The sequence below is a fragment of the Triturus cristatus genome, chromosome 7 (genome assembly GCF_964204655.1).
Source record: "Triturus cristatus chromosome 7, aTriCri1.1, whole genome shotgun sequence".
Lineage (NCBI taxonomy): Eukaryota > Metazoa > Chordata > Amphibia > Caudata > Salamandridae > Triturus > Triturus cristatus.
In genome coordinates, this window is record NC_140590.1 from 251,452,282 (window position 1) to 251,467,066 (window position 14,785).

Genomic DNA, 14,785 nt, shown 5'->3' on the forward strand with positions numbered 1-14,785 from the left:
CTGGGGTGTTGCTCTTCACCTCATTGGACAGGAGTGTTATCCTGCTTGACCACAGAGAACACTGCCTAAGTATGTGAGTGGTGTACAGAATCTCAAATCAGCTGCTTGAAACTAAGAGAAGAAGCAGGCTTTGCAAGCAGGAAACTTGATTTTCACCATCAGGCCCTGGATTCTGACTGACTGCACCCGCTACATTATCTGGGACTGCAGCCCTTTGGATGTACCTTGCTTTAAGAGGAATAAAGAGTGAACTCCCTGCAAGCTACAGCCTAACAGAGCTCACCTGGACCATCACTACCAAGAATCCCCAGCCTGGAGAGCGTCCAGTGGATTTGTAAGGGTTTTGCTCAAGTGGATTTTGGGGACTGAAGTCCAACTTTCAAGGACCATTTTGGAGATTCCAGCCCCTTAAATCGTGTTTTGGACACTTTGAAACCCCCAGAGGAATCTCAGGAAGTAGTTTCAGACGTTTGCAGAAGTTTGGAGCACTTTGGAAAAAAGCTCTAGATGGGGACCGACGGCCGGCGACCTTCAACCGCAAGCCGGCCTGCCCTGCTGGGTCATCCCGCTGAAAAAACTCCAGAGGTCTGACTATCAGGGTGTGACGGGAAAACAAGCCGGCAAACTCTCACCAAACCCGGACTGGTGAAGAGCATTGAGGCACCCCGGCAAAAACAGCTCCAGAAAAGATTAAGCGTCAGAAGGTAAAATCTTGACTGAGGCCTACTGCAAGGGGTATCCGAGCAGGGCTCCATCGGAGTCAGCTCAAAACTTTGACTTTGTCCCGGTCCAACATGACCAGATGTCCCAAGGTGGTGCTATAGGTTTCTATGTGCTATCAAGTGCTAAATATTTAAACATTTATATCTCCAGTTCCTACATTGAATTGTTGTCATTGTGGTGTAATTTTGAAGATAAAAATATTCCCTATTTTCATAAAATGGTGTGGGATTTGTATTGTGTGTTGTGTCTTAAATATTTACTGAATTGGAGTTTTTAAATGCTTTACATACCTGTCTCTTATGTTAAGCCTGTCTCTTCGCAGTCAAGCTACCAAGAGTTGAGCATGGTAATGATCTATTGAGACCTATCATGAGCCCTAGACTGTGTTAGTGACCTTATTGCCAGTGGTAGATGCATATTTCCACTACTAATAACCCACATCCAACAAAGACTTAACACACTAATACAAATTCTGCTTTACCCACATTGATCTTAACCCTGATGTATGCCAATATCTCAATGCTAGTGCAGGATAAAAAAAAGTCAACTTAAGAATAAGGTTAAACACTGGTTACATAAAAGGGCGAATAATGATTTGATGGTATGTGATGAGGTTTTATTTGCTAGATGCACCGCTTGGGTTGTACCGTCTCCCAGGCACTGCTACAAAGATTGTATTTTGAATAGTTTTAGGAACCAGGCTGTTTTGAGAGACCTTTTTTTAGATTCAATCTTGCCAAACAATAAAGTGCTTGATCAGACCCCCTTCCACTAGGGTACTTTATGGTCCACTATATCCTCAATCTAATTCCTCATTTTTCCACATCTGCTTTTACCACAGACTGGGGGTATGGATAAGAATGGTTCTTGCTGAGTCTGGTTTCTCTATATCTGGCAACTGGAATATCACTTCCATTTCCTGTTCATGGTCTTAGCAACAAACATTCTAGTGTTTCTCAAGTCATGGGGTAATAAAGTTACACCCACAAAATATTTCAGGATTATCCTCCAAATTAGCCATGATGCATTGGATTTCATTAATCATTAAGACATTATCTTATTCCAAGACCCTTGGGGCATTTCGGGTATATTTTGTCAGTGCTCTACCTTATAGGTTGCTCCAGCTATTCCTTCTACCTCAGGCACAGCTAAGGGTGGGCAAAAACATTGGATTAGGGTAAAACTGTGAAGTGTTAAAAATAACATAGAAAGGTGGTCTTTTTGAGTGTTGGTTGATTTTTATATTGACAATTTCTCCTCCAATGATCTCACTAATACTATTTATTTAGTTCAAATATTCAATGATATTTTAACAAATAACATGTTTGATGTAACCGTTCACTTCTCATTAATTTAAGGTAGTGATTTTATTGTTACAAAGGGTCCCAACTAAGCCCAGTAAAACCCCTTTTCTCTGTGTGATGACATTCACATCTCCTACCAGCCACCTGATCCTGACGGTGAAGTGCTTTAATGTTTTTTGATCAATGGAAACTTCAGAAATATTCATGACCTTTGATAACACTATTCCTACTTTTGCTGGTAGGGGTGGTTCAAAATGTATTGATTATATTTTTTTAAGGAATCTGATTGACTAGTATTTTTCTGATCACTCCATCCTTGAACTTGGATCATAACACCCTATCCATTACACTTTTAGTTCAATCTTTCAACCTATATCTGTCACTCCTTAAAGTGAAGCTATCAAGACTGGTGGCCTTAGATTGAAGATGTATTTTTTTGAGTCCTCTACCTGTTCTGCCTGTGTGTAATTTTCAATAAAATCTTCTGAATAAAAAAGAAGAGATTTATTTATCCCTTTATGATTTTTTATCGCAATTATAGGGTATATGCATTGATGAATTTTTGATTGTTTAATGTTTGGCTCTTAGACCATCTACCAATATAATATAATATTTTTTGATGTGTTCCACTGTCAACAATATCTTGTCTAAGTCACCTCGTTCCAAATCTCTAAATAACATTAGGTGGTGTAATGCCACTTGCTCATTTGCTTACAGTCAACTTCACATTGCCTTGAAAAGATCACCAAGAGATAGGGAGGAGGTTATCATTGGAGAACCAATTAAAAAAGCCTCTTTGCTTAAAAAGAAACAAATAATTAGAGTGAATACATATGAAGAGCTGCAGTAGACCAGCACATCCAGTCATGTGTAATTTCCATTTTTACTAGTAATTCTAGTTCCTAATAAGATGTTCACATTTTCCAGAATCAATTGATTTCTAACTATTCTAACATTTACTGTTATTAATCCCAGAGTACATCTAACCATGTTTTGTTCCCAATAATTGTGGGTACCCAACTTGTTTTTATACTCCAGGTCCAGAAGGTTTCCTTAGCAATAACAAATAGTCCCTTCAGCAAAGCTTCTGGACTCAATTTAATTCCAAGGGATCTCTAGTAACCTAATAATAGGTTATGGGCTTCTCATATACCAAATCTGTTAAATGTAGCAAGCATTTCTTACTTGCCTTCTTCATCAGCACAATCCATCACCCTACCAGGATTTTAAAAATGTAGCAAGAGTGACCCAATCAGCCCATTTCTCTTGCGGATTCAACAACCAAAACTGCTGAGAGACTTCTCCTTGAAAGATTTCAGACTTAGGCACCAGTCAATTATATTTTTGCAGATGTGTAATATGCCTTCAGGGCTGGCCTAGGGACCTCTCAACAACGTTTACATGTGTATTTGATCATTGGTGAACATAAGATGGCGACTCTTCAGCTGACGTTTATGGATCTCATGAGTGATTTGACCAGGTGAACATATCTAACATCTTATTAACCATGGGTGTCGATATTGCTCATTTATTTTTTACAACATTTGCATCGATCACTGCTAAATTTTAATATGGTTTTAATGGAGAGTACCGATTATTTTAGACTTGATATAAGGATGCAGCAAAGGTGTGTCCTTACACTAATTCTTTATATTTTGTGCAATAATCTCTGAATGTTAATTTAGCCTTAAAATGGTAAACCCCAATAATTTTGCCTTACATAGTCAAGCACAGGTCTCAGGATTGAGATTTGCACACTCACAGAGGATGGAGAGACAAATGGCTGGATATCTAAAAAAAAGATGCAGGATTTTTGGTAGCAGATAAACCCAGAACACAAGCATTTTATACTCTACCTACAATACATAAAGGGACTGTTCCAGTCCCTGGTGTCCAATAGTGCCTGCTATCAATTCAGTATTAGAACCTCTCAATTCAGTGACACGTTTCTGAGATCTGTGCTAGAAGACAATACCACTTCCATCAGGGATACAAAGCAGCGCCGGCTTTAGCGCAGGTGGTGCCCAGTGCGACAATGTGAGTTGGCGCCCCCAATTACCACCTCCACCATGGATTCTATCACTAGCACACTTTAACAGTGACCAAGTCTCCATAACCACTCTCTCTCAGATGCATTGAATTAGTTATATAGTGCCACTCATACCAGTAAAGGATGTCAGAACACTTTGCATGACACACACATTACACAGAGACAATCAATCATACGTACGTATATCAGTGTATAGGAAATTTTAAATAAGCCAAAGGACTAATAGTGTCACATGTTATCCATAGTGTTAGGCAGTAAAGATTAAGAGTGCTTGGTGTGGAGAAGCACAAACTCACGGTCGAAAAAGAAACAACATAGTTGGGAGTTTACTTTAATAATAAGAATCGATTTCTAGCCTAACCAACACTTTTTGCAACATTAATCAATGTTCTAATGTATACTTTGCAGTGCGTATGAAAGTTAATAGCTCTCTGTTCTATATCAGGACTTTAAGTTATAAATTGCAAGTAAAAAAAGGTTGTCACTTTTAAAAAAAGTAACCGGATAATCTGTTTACATTATATGCACTCTGTAATCTACTTGGTACACGTTCTTTGCAGCAGGCATATGAACCCTCTGCACTACCTTCACATAAGTCAACTCCTCAAATATACAAAACTCTGATCTCTCACCATGAAGAACATCAATCACAGGAGTTATCTTGACATTTTTGTAAGGCCTGGTAATAGCCAGAGAAAAAGAACGCTGCAGCAGGTGCTTTAAAAAGAGAATACACTTGCAAACACAGCGCCCCCAGAAAGCCAGCACCCGGTGCTGTGGCACTGGTCGCACCGCCCTGGAGCCAGCCCTGATACAAAGGACCTCTTGCTGTTCATTATTGATATCACATTTGACCCCTCTAAAAATGTCCTGATTGGACTAGATGTATAAAGTCTCTATAGCATGCCTCTATGTGCACCATTGAGAGAAAAAGAATCCTGTGTGACCAAAACTCATTCATAGATAGCTTTAAGTTGTGGAAGAGGTATAGTGATGACGTGCTGCTCATTTAGGACGGAGACTATGAGTCGACCGGCTCTTTCATGGCCTGGCTAAACAATCAGAATGACTATTGAAGACTCACACACACTGTTGAACAAGAAGACGTCATCATCATCCATGAGAACGGGCACCTTATAACTGACACACACAAACCAACGGACACACACAAACCAACGGACACACACAAACCAACGGACAGGAATAGCCTCCTGAGATTCAAGAGTTTTCACTCCCACCTATTACAAGAGAACCTATCATATGGGCAATTTTTAAGATAAGACGTATCCAGAACATATCAACCGGAAGTCAGTGAACAGTGCTAGCAACAACAACAGGGATGCCAGCCTAGAGCATGTCTACAACAAAAATGAGACTGACGAACTTATATGTGTGTCCACATATAGCCAGGCCAAAACTAGGTTACAAATATTACTAACATTAACTGGTCTATCCTCAACACTGTGGCACTACAATTGGCTAAACCTCTGTTTGCAAACAAATGTAACAGAAATGTGTGTGATGCCTTAGTGCACACATGTAAAAATAGCTTCCAGTCACTGAAAGGAACATAAATACAACGTTGTGGCACCTCCCATCTGCCATGGGATATCACCCATGCGGTGGGCGTTGTGTTTGCCTTTTGATAAAGAAGAGCACAGAATTGGAATTGGGACTAACACTCAAGTGGCTACAGATGGCACACACCAATTGCAACACCACAGATGTGGTGTATCTGATTACATGGCCGTGTAATGAGAAATATGTGGGCATGACCATGAGCAAAGGAAAGTTGAGGATTGGTGGGCAAAGGAGTAATATCCGATGTAGAAAAGCAACTATTATGAAGGCCACACATTACTTTAATAAAAAACACACTGACAATTATTTTTATTGGACCGTTATAGAACACATACAGCCTCACCAAACTAATACTGACTTTTACCAAATTACTTCTAGAAAAACGAAAAACAGTGGATAGACAGGTTTGGCACACATATCCATGGTCTGAACGATGACATTCTGTGGACCCAGTTGAACTAACTAGCATGGGTTTCTATGTAAGGAGTCAATAAATGGCTCCCATCGTGACATACTAATAGGGATTGATTCACAGTGTACACACTCAGAGTGCTAAGTGTACATATCGGAGACACATGGACATTCCATTGGCACATGGGCTCACATTCTCGATTTAATTTTTTTACTTTTTCCAGTGGCCACTTTGAGTTGGCATCCCCTGCATTTACCAATTTCTGTCTATTCTAGATTACACAAATGTATTGTCAATCTTCTAAATGACTACTATTCTCCTTCCAAAAATTAAATTAAGAATATTGCACTGAGCAATATTAGATGCCAATTCTCAGAATTTCAAGATGGCCGTCTCGTTCCCACGTTTCAGGGCAGATTTGTTACAATAGTAGTCCAGTCCAACACGTGCCCAACGAATACAGCGGTTTAGCCTCAATGGGCATCTTCTTGTTTGCGTGGATACTTATGACTTTCTCCTCTGCAATTTGGGAGTACCTATTAGTGATTCCATGTCTGGGTCAAGATTGGAAGTATCAGGAAATTAATTTCATCTATCAGCAGCAATTAATGCGGTGCCTGGCTGTATCGATAGGGATAGAAACATTAGTACGTTTAGCAGTTAAACTTGCTATAAGATGGTTGCCATGATCCACACCGTCTAGGAGCCATTTTTCTTGAAAGACTCCAGATGCAACTGATCATCAGAGCACACTTTGCACTATTAATGACTAGATTGAGCTGCCTCTCCACCTCTTTCAGGATATGCGCTTCATGGGGCTAGCTTGGAAAGTCCAGACTGAGCAATGGTGCAGTAAGTATTGCCCGTGACTCCTGGGTTATTTGTTGGTATATTTATTTTTCTCTGCCAGTAATGCATGGCTATCTCTCCCAGGTTTTCACAGTGTGTGACCTCTGATCCCAGGAAGCCCCCGCATTTGCTCCCATGAGGCCTGGATAATCTCCGTTGCCACGTATGTCCCTCACCTAAGACACTAGGAGCTTTATGACTTACATTCATGTATTAACTCTCTTCTTTGTGTGTGGATATGTGTGAATTCACTGTGTGACTACACTAGGATAATGAGATGACTGCATGATATTTTGAACACTAGCTGTTACAGGTACTTTCAGTCACACCAGGTCACTTAACCTGGTTTATAGAGGATGACATCTCTAAGGTTGAAGATCTAACCGTTTCAGAGTGTGTAGTGCAGTGCCCAGGTTTCATTGCTTAAACTACCCGTGTTCTAAAACAGATTATTTTAGTTTATGTGTTTCTTCTCCTTTTTAGGATTCTTGAAGTAGATAATCTCCAGTTTTCAATCAACTCACCCTGTATAGAAGGGTTGGTTAAAATATCTTGATCTTGCATGGAATGAGTGTGGATGCATAACTACTTCTCAGTATTGGTTAGGAGTACAAGGTTCTTAGAGGTCCTGGTGTAATCTACACATCTTGCGAAGCAGATGAAACAAGTCGACCCAGAATAGACACACTGGCTCAGTAAATGCCTCTTTTTTTAACATATAACAGGGCCCCTCTTATTGAGGAACTAGGTTAAGGTTCCCTGATATAATTTTATCATTTTCTGTTCCACTAAGATCCCACTAAGAACACAGAGAATATCAAAGTGCTCCTCCCACGGCGAGGTTGAGCCCACCTGGTAATCAGTACCTTACCAGGTAAGGACCCGATGATGAAGCATGCCACATGATTAGCATGTGGGTGAGGGTTCTATAAGAACACATGTAGTGTGCCTGGTGAGCACTAAGGAGCAGGGCATAGTGACTGCTTGTTTTGGGAAACACCGTCCACTTTTGTTTATGTAAATCATTCATCCAGCGCATCTAGCCTGCATTGTGTTAGGATGAACAATGTGTAAATCATTTTCTGAAAATAAATTGAACTGAAGAAAATGAGACACTTAATCATAATAATAAAAAGGAGAACGACGTGCCATACAATTAGGACAAGATAATAGGACATACTGTTAGAAAAAGTTAATTAAATTACATGAGCATGAGCTTGAGAACTGGCGGGAAAGGTGGGCTTGAGATAATGAGAATGGGCAATTTCCTGACTAACAGGACTCATGTCTTCTTGCCCTGCTTGAGCTTGATGTGCTACCCAGCACAGCCCTTTTCATATGAATGATATAGTATGAAGGTGGTGCATGAGAAGCGTGGTCTGGCAGCTGGTATCAAGAGTGCAGGGGTTTCCCCCATAAAATGTCAAAGCTTACTAAGTGTAAGGGAAGAAAGTTTATGGTTTGATTAAAGAGGGAGTAACAGAGGTAAGGGTAACGTATAATGCATATATATGTACAGTTCACAAATTTAGTAGTAAAACCTTGACTGCTCCACCTCTACCTATTTGTATTTTCCAACTTCTTATGACACTAATGATTCCCACAACCATGCATGGTCCTTCTCTTCTGAAAACTGATGAGAGCAGAAGCAATACTTCTTCTTCCCTAAGTAAATGTCCTTCAGTGAATATCACATAATCCTTGAACTCTTCAGCCATGACCCCAGTGCTTAATTTGAACTGGTGGTTGCAGGAGGGTCCACTGGCACTCTTTTTTAGGGACCGGAACGTATTCTTCCACATTTGCACTTTGACCCAAATCAACAGAAAAAAGGGCAGTAAAGGGAGAAAGAAAGAGAAAGAGAATGACGGAAAAACAGTAACAGAGAGACAAAGCAGGGATGAAATAGAACCTGCAAGAATGAGATAAAGGGGCAGGGAGTGTCCGGTGGTGGATGAAACAGGAATGAGATAAAATCCGGACTAGGCAGACCTAGTATTGGCAGCTCCAATATTTGGCAGGCAAAGGTTTGAGCGGCAGCACTTATAACTTTACAAATTAAACTATGCATGCCCCTGCTCCCTTACCTCTACCAGCTGGTGCCAGTGCTCGATAGGTTTCCTGGGATTGGCCAGCATTTCACTCCAGTGTTCTCTGCCTGGCAAGTCTGCATCGTTACCCACGCGGCACATTCCTATCACCTCGTTGTGCCCTATGCTGGAAAGGAAAGCAAATGGTCTCAGCTTATACTGTAGACAGAGGATGCATTTAAATGCTGCATAAGAGGATACAATGCTATATTGTAGAGCGGGTGTGTGCTAATGCTCAGGGCCACTGGAATTATGCAGCAGGGGAGTGCCAAATTATGCGGCAGAGTTGACTATATTATGCAGCAAGGAAAGCCAAATTATGCAGCATAATGTGGCACAGTTTGCTATAATATTACTTCATTATTTTAATTATTTGTACTCATATTAACTCTTTATGGGTAAAGGTTTCACCTCATTACTACCTGTTAAACACCCAAACACTATTATTAAAGGTGACCACCCAATATTTTTGAAGGGCCTTAACTTTTGATCTACTTGAGGTAGCAAAACATTTATTGATGACTGATGTGGTAAATGTGTCTAATCCATGGTTATGCGGAAAATGCAGTGCTCACAGAATCATATAATTGTAGTGGCCCTGCTTATCTTGCACACAGAAGGTGTAACTGGACAGTATGATACGCAAGGCTATACCGCAGCCAGAAAGTGAAGTACTAAACATTCCACTGTGGCCGACTGTTAGGAGATATGAATGAAGTGCCTCAAACAAATATAAGGCACACTCCCACATGCAAACTGTCCCTTACACCCCATCACTGTTCCATCACAAATGCAATTTAACATTGACTACTGACCTGACCCCCCCCACCCCCATCTGAGGCTTGTCACTTTCCTCTTCTTCCTGACTACAACTGTCACAAATTCCAGGTCCAGCAAATCACCCATGCACATACATCATCTGCACCTCTGCTACCAAGTCATTAACCCGCACACAAATTGTGCTCGAAATCATGCACACCCCTTAAAAGGTGTAATCTGCCCAACAGACTTGGGTCACTGTTTCCATTTTAAGATATGGGATTATTTGCATGTGGGGAGAGATGTGTATGGGCATGCAGAGGACATACATGTGCCACCGGTGCATGAATAAAAGTGGTGGACTAACCATGATGGTATCTCTTGATACCAGTAGGTTTTGGCATGCACGTCCTTCATTGCTGCTTATCTCTCGGCACAGTGCAGACATGACATAGTTCTAAGAGGAGGAACCAGTGCTTAATTTGAGCTGGTGGTTTTCGGTGCTGGGAACTGGCACTTAATTGCCAACACCGTCACTTATGGCAGTCTGCCACATGGTGGTGCTGTTTGTATAATTTAGAGATAAGCACAACAACAGTTGTTTATTAATTCAATATGCATTCAAAATGACTGATAAGAGCCGTTATTATAACTGCGAGGACCTGGAATATTCTCAGTTGTAACACTTGTAGGAGTGTGATGGCAATAGTTGTGTTAGTACTGTCGTTGGCAGTGCTGGCAGGAGCACTGTTTGGTGCAAGTTGCAGTGACCTGATGACGAGAGCCCCGGCACCTTTTTTTTTTACAAATTAAGTACTAGGAGGAACACCCTGATTAACTTACCGATGTCTGTCTGATGATGGAGCTCCTGAGATCTCACACATAGACACTGTCAGGGTATCATGTGGACGATTTACTAAGGTCTTGCGTTGCTGCTGACGTCACACTATGACATGTATTGCGTGGCAAAGTAGAGCACGTGTCAGCGCCGATCAACTTTTTCTTGCAAAAGGCATATTTGAACTGAAATTGATGCAACGCCAGTTCCAAATACTTTTCCATTGTAGAGCATCAAAGCTCAGATTATGTATACAAAGGGGCGGGACCAGCACTTCCAGGATTCCAGGCAAAGCGAGGACTACGAAACCAGCACGACCTAGTATAGCATGAAATCCTGGCAACAAATGACAACAAGTACAACAAGCATTGGCATAGCCAATAGGTCTCACCTTTGGGACCTTATAAGTGTTTAGCCATGCAACAGTTGCATAACTAAATACTTATAAGGTCCCAAAAGCGAGACCTATTGGCTATGCCAAGCGGCCGTGAAAGTGAAAGTAATCGTGGTCAAGTGCGGCCTGCGCGCCCACGCACATGCACTGTAGCTCTAGGCTGGCCTGGTAGCACTTTTTGGGGCCCTCTCAATAAGTCTCGCCAGACCAGCGCATGCGCTAGGTCAGGCGAGACCTAAAAAGGGGTAAGCTGAAGACTGTGCGACAGTCACACACATAATGTGAAATTCCCAGGAAATCACACATTTTATGCCACTTACCCTCGGCTGATTGCCACGGCACGCAAATAGGTGGCAAAGGTGAAATCTCAAGTTCAAATCTGACGCAAAACACAATTGTCTCATCTTTGGGCCATGACTGAATTCTTACTGTAACACTATATCAGCTATTTTTGCAGGTGTGACTGATGACATCACGATGCACCACTCTGTAAATATAGCACTGTACAGATTTTCGAGCAGCAGGCTTTCACACAACCCTGAGCGAGCAGTTATTGGTAAAGCTGGGCTTTCGAGTTCGATAGATTGGCCACTGAGCTCCCTGCCTCAGTACCCCCGTGGCCGCCTGCCTGACATGCTTTCAGATACTGGCCGAACGGGCACAGAATATAACCCAGCAGTGCTTAATTTGTAAAATATTAAGTGACAGGGCTCTGACCAGGAGGCCACTTGAGCTTGCACCCCTCATGACCCCGGTCATCGCTGCAAAAACAACCACTAACCATCTCTCTCGCACGTAAATGCGACAGTTCAGATTATTCTAGGTCCCCAAAGCTAAAGGAATGGCTGGGGAGGCAGGTGTTAGTAATTTTTTTATGTATATTGTTTTCCTAAACAACTGTTAATCTGCTGATCTCTAAATTACATGAGCAGCGCCACCTTGTGGCAGACTGCCCTAAGTGTGGTGTTGACAATTAGGTCCCGGTGCCGAGCACCGGAAACCAATTAAATGCCGGTGCTCAGCACCAGAAAGCTCCGGCTCAAATTAAGCACTGTAGTAAAGCTTCTGCCGGCATAGCAGGAGCCCCCTTTTCTGTCTGCAACGCCAACCACCCAGCAAATGTATGGCAAGGCGGGCGGCATTGTTTTAGTATACCAGAAATAAACTCTTCAAAGTGGGGCTTGTTCCTGAAAACAAGAAATCCTAGAATTTTCTCTCACTGTGAGGGGACATTGGTATTTGTTCCGGAGTATGACAGCAATGCCCTACCAGTCATAAGCAGAAACCACAGCGTCCGATGCCCCTCCCAGGGCGGGACCTCTGATGACATGGAGCTGGTGGTCTTGCAACAGTTGGCCTACTGCTAGGGTGTTTCTGACAGCTGTCGGAGACATAACTTTCTCTACACCAAGTGGTCGAAGTGGGGGTACCTGAGGGGCACGACATGCCCATACTTTTTTAATTTCAGAAAAAAACATTCCCTTGCTTTTTGTTATAAGAGAACCGTACTTGTCGGTTAATTCCGATAGTTGAAATGCTTCTGCTGAAGTGTCATTCAGGGGACCTCCTGTCCTGTGAAACCTAGGGAGGAGCAGACAGCTAACCAAACCTTCTTACCAGGGTGCTTGACTGAAAGAAATGTAAATGTGCGCAACTGGTTAATCTGCAAATGTAAAGGGTGCTCGGAAGCCGGTATTGTCTTTAATTGATGGAATCAGTTGAAGCTTCCTGATGACACACACTCATTGTTTATGAGAGGTACTTTAAGGGAGCTACCAGCTAAACTATCTAGTGTGTGCTTTTAAAAGACAGTGATAAAAAAGTTGCATTACATATAGTCTGGGTATTACTAAAATCTATATTTTGGAAGCACGTTTCTATCTTAAACCTTTTTTCGTGTTTTTTAGCAGCCTTTCTTATACTGTGTGTAAGGCAAGTTTAAACTAATGACTTACATGTTCACAGTGCTTTCTTTCACGGACTGGGACCTTATAGCCCTAAACATACACAATTCACTATTCAATACTGCACCAACCAGGGTTCATTTCTATGACTCTCTGGTTACAGACACAGGCCTCTACAAAGCATTAACTCATAGAGGTTTCATAATGTATGATAGTGTTGTTCCCACTTATTGACATAACTTGCATTTCATTTTCATTTAAGCTGTGTGTTATTTTAAGCGTAGTTTCCTGAAGGAGAAAAACTGAAAAAAGATGCAGAATACTTAGTTTTTTTGCCACGCCTTTGACCACGCCCCCGCGCTCATTCACCTGCTTCCATTACAAACAGTTCCCATAATTTTTTTATACCCTTCGACCACTGTCTCCATCTGTAAACAAGTTTGAAAAATTGAGAGGTGGGCAGTCTGGAAACCCGCCGGTGTTCAATGGGTTTCCTGAGGGCCTCATCTAGAGAAGGGTAGATACCCTTCTCTAGATGAGGCCCTCAGTCTCTGATACACCTCCATACAGGCGCTCGCCTGGTTCTCACCAGTCGTAGTCCATGACCGCGATGGTTAGGCTGACGTGGTCCATGTTCTCGTTGGGGATGTCGAACACCAGCGCCTCGTTGTAGCTCGGGTTCAGAGTGTTCTTCTTGATTGACGTTTTCCTCTTCTTCAACCGCCTCCCCTCGCACATCAAAGATGCTTTGACATAGGGGTCTGTGTGTAGAGAGAGGGCACAGGGGCAGCGAGGAGAAGAAGCAGGGAAAGATTGTCAACAGCATAGAGGGAGGAGAGAGTGAGGGCATGAAGTGGATGTGAATGGGGATAGAACATGGAAGAAATGATCAGATTGAGGTAGGGGAAGAAAGTATGAGGTGGAAGAAGGAGCAGAATGGTGAGATAGAATAGGTGAGAGCAAGAAGGGCAGGAGGGGCAACGAATAGCAAATAGATGTAGGAGGAGGACGGAAGAGCAGAGATCAGCATGGAAATGATGGTAAAGAAAGAGTAGATAGGGGGCGACAAAAACATGGTTATTCATTAGATATTCTGATGTGTTGACTGGTGGTGTGTGTGTGCCACAAACAGTATTCTGCCAATACCAAACACCTACATTCCATGCATACACTTGAACACATACAACCCACCATCTCCCACATGTATGCAATCACAGATACAACATAATTTTACGTATACATGCCATCGCTGTCATACTACTATCTCACACCTGCACTGTATCACCAGTGCACCACTATATCACACATGTGCCTAGCATTTCATACATGCTACACACAAACACACCGCTGTCTCACAAAGATGTTTTATGATTTGCGCACCAACATCCTGCACATTCCCTCAACACATATACTTCATCACAGACGCCTCACCATGTCACACATGCCAGCAATAACAAATATAGCACTATTTTTGCAGCTTTGTTAACCCAGACGTAAGTGTCTCAATTGGATCCAGCAAGCCAATCATCACCAAGACTGTTTCAGCCTGGGCATATCCAGAAGACTGTCCAGGGTAATGGGTAAACAAAGGTGAGTAACTGGAGCAAAGAGTGCTTGAAACCAAGTGGTGTATATTATGGTGCTCTATGCCGGTTGGTGGGCAGATTGGATGGACATGGCCGTCCTTATTAGCCACCATAGGTTTTGCAGTTGGGGTGTCCCGTGATCATTGATGTTACACATGGCTCTGAAATCATCTAAAGATGACTCTTCTGCGAAGCATCGTACATCCATGGATCACAGAATTCAGACTTGAGGCTGTGAAGCTATCTCAGAGGCAATCACCTAAGAATCCACATAGATCCTCGATATACTCTGATC

General features: G+C 42.2%; 1 protein-coding gene across 4 annotated transcripts in view; it reads right to left on the reverse strand.

Annotated features, from left to right (window-relative positions):
* The window catches only part of SYT3 (synaptotagmin 3), a 630,220-nt gene that overhangs the window by 76,895 nt on the left and 538,540 nt on the right, over positions 1-14,785 (reverse strand). For all 4 annotated transcript variants that reach the window (XM_085616126.1, XM_085616128.1, XM_085616129.1 and 1 more), the window contains 2 exons: positions 13,494-13,665; positions 9,007-9,136 (listed from right to left, as the gene is read on the reverse strand). In XM_085616126.1, coding sequence (XP_085472252.1) covers positions 9,007-9,136; positions 13,494-13,665 — 302 coding nt within the window. The remainder of the gene's footprint in view (positions 1-9,006; positions 9,137-13,493; positions 13,666-14,785) is intronic.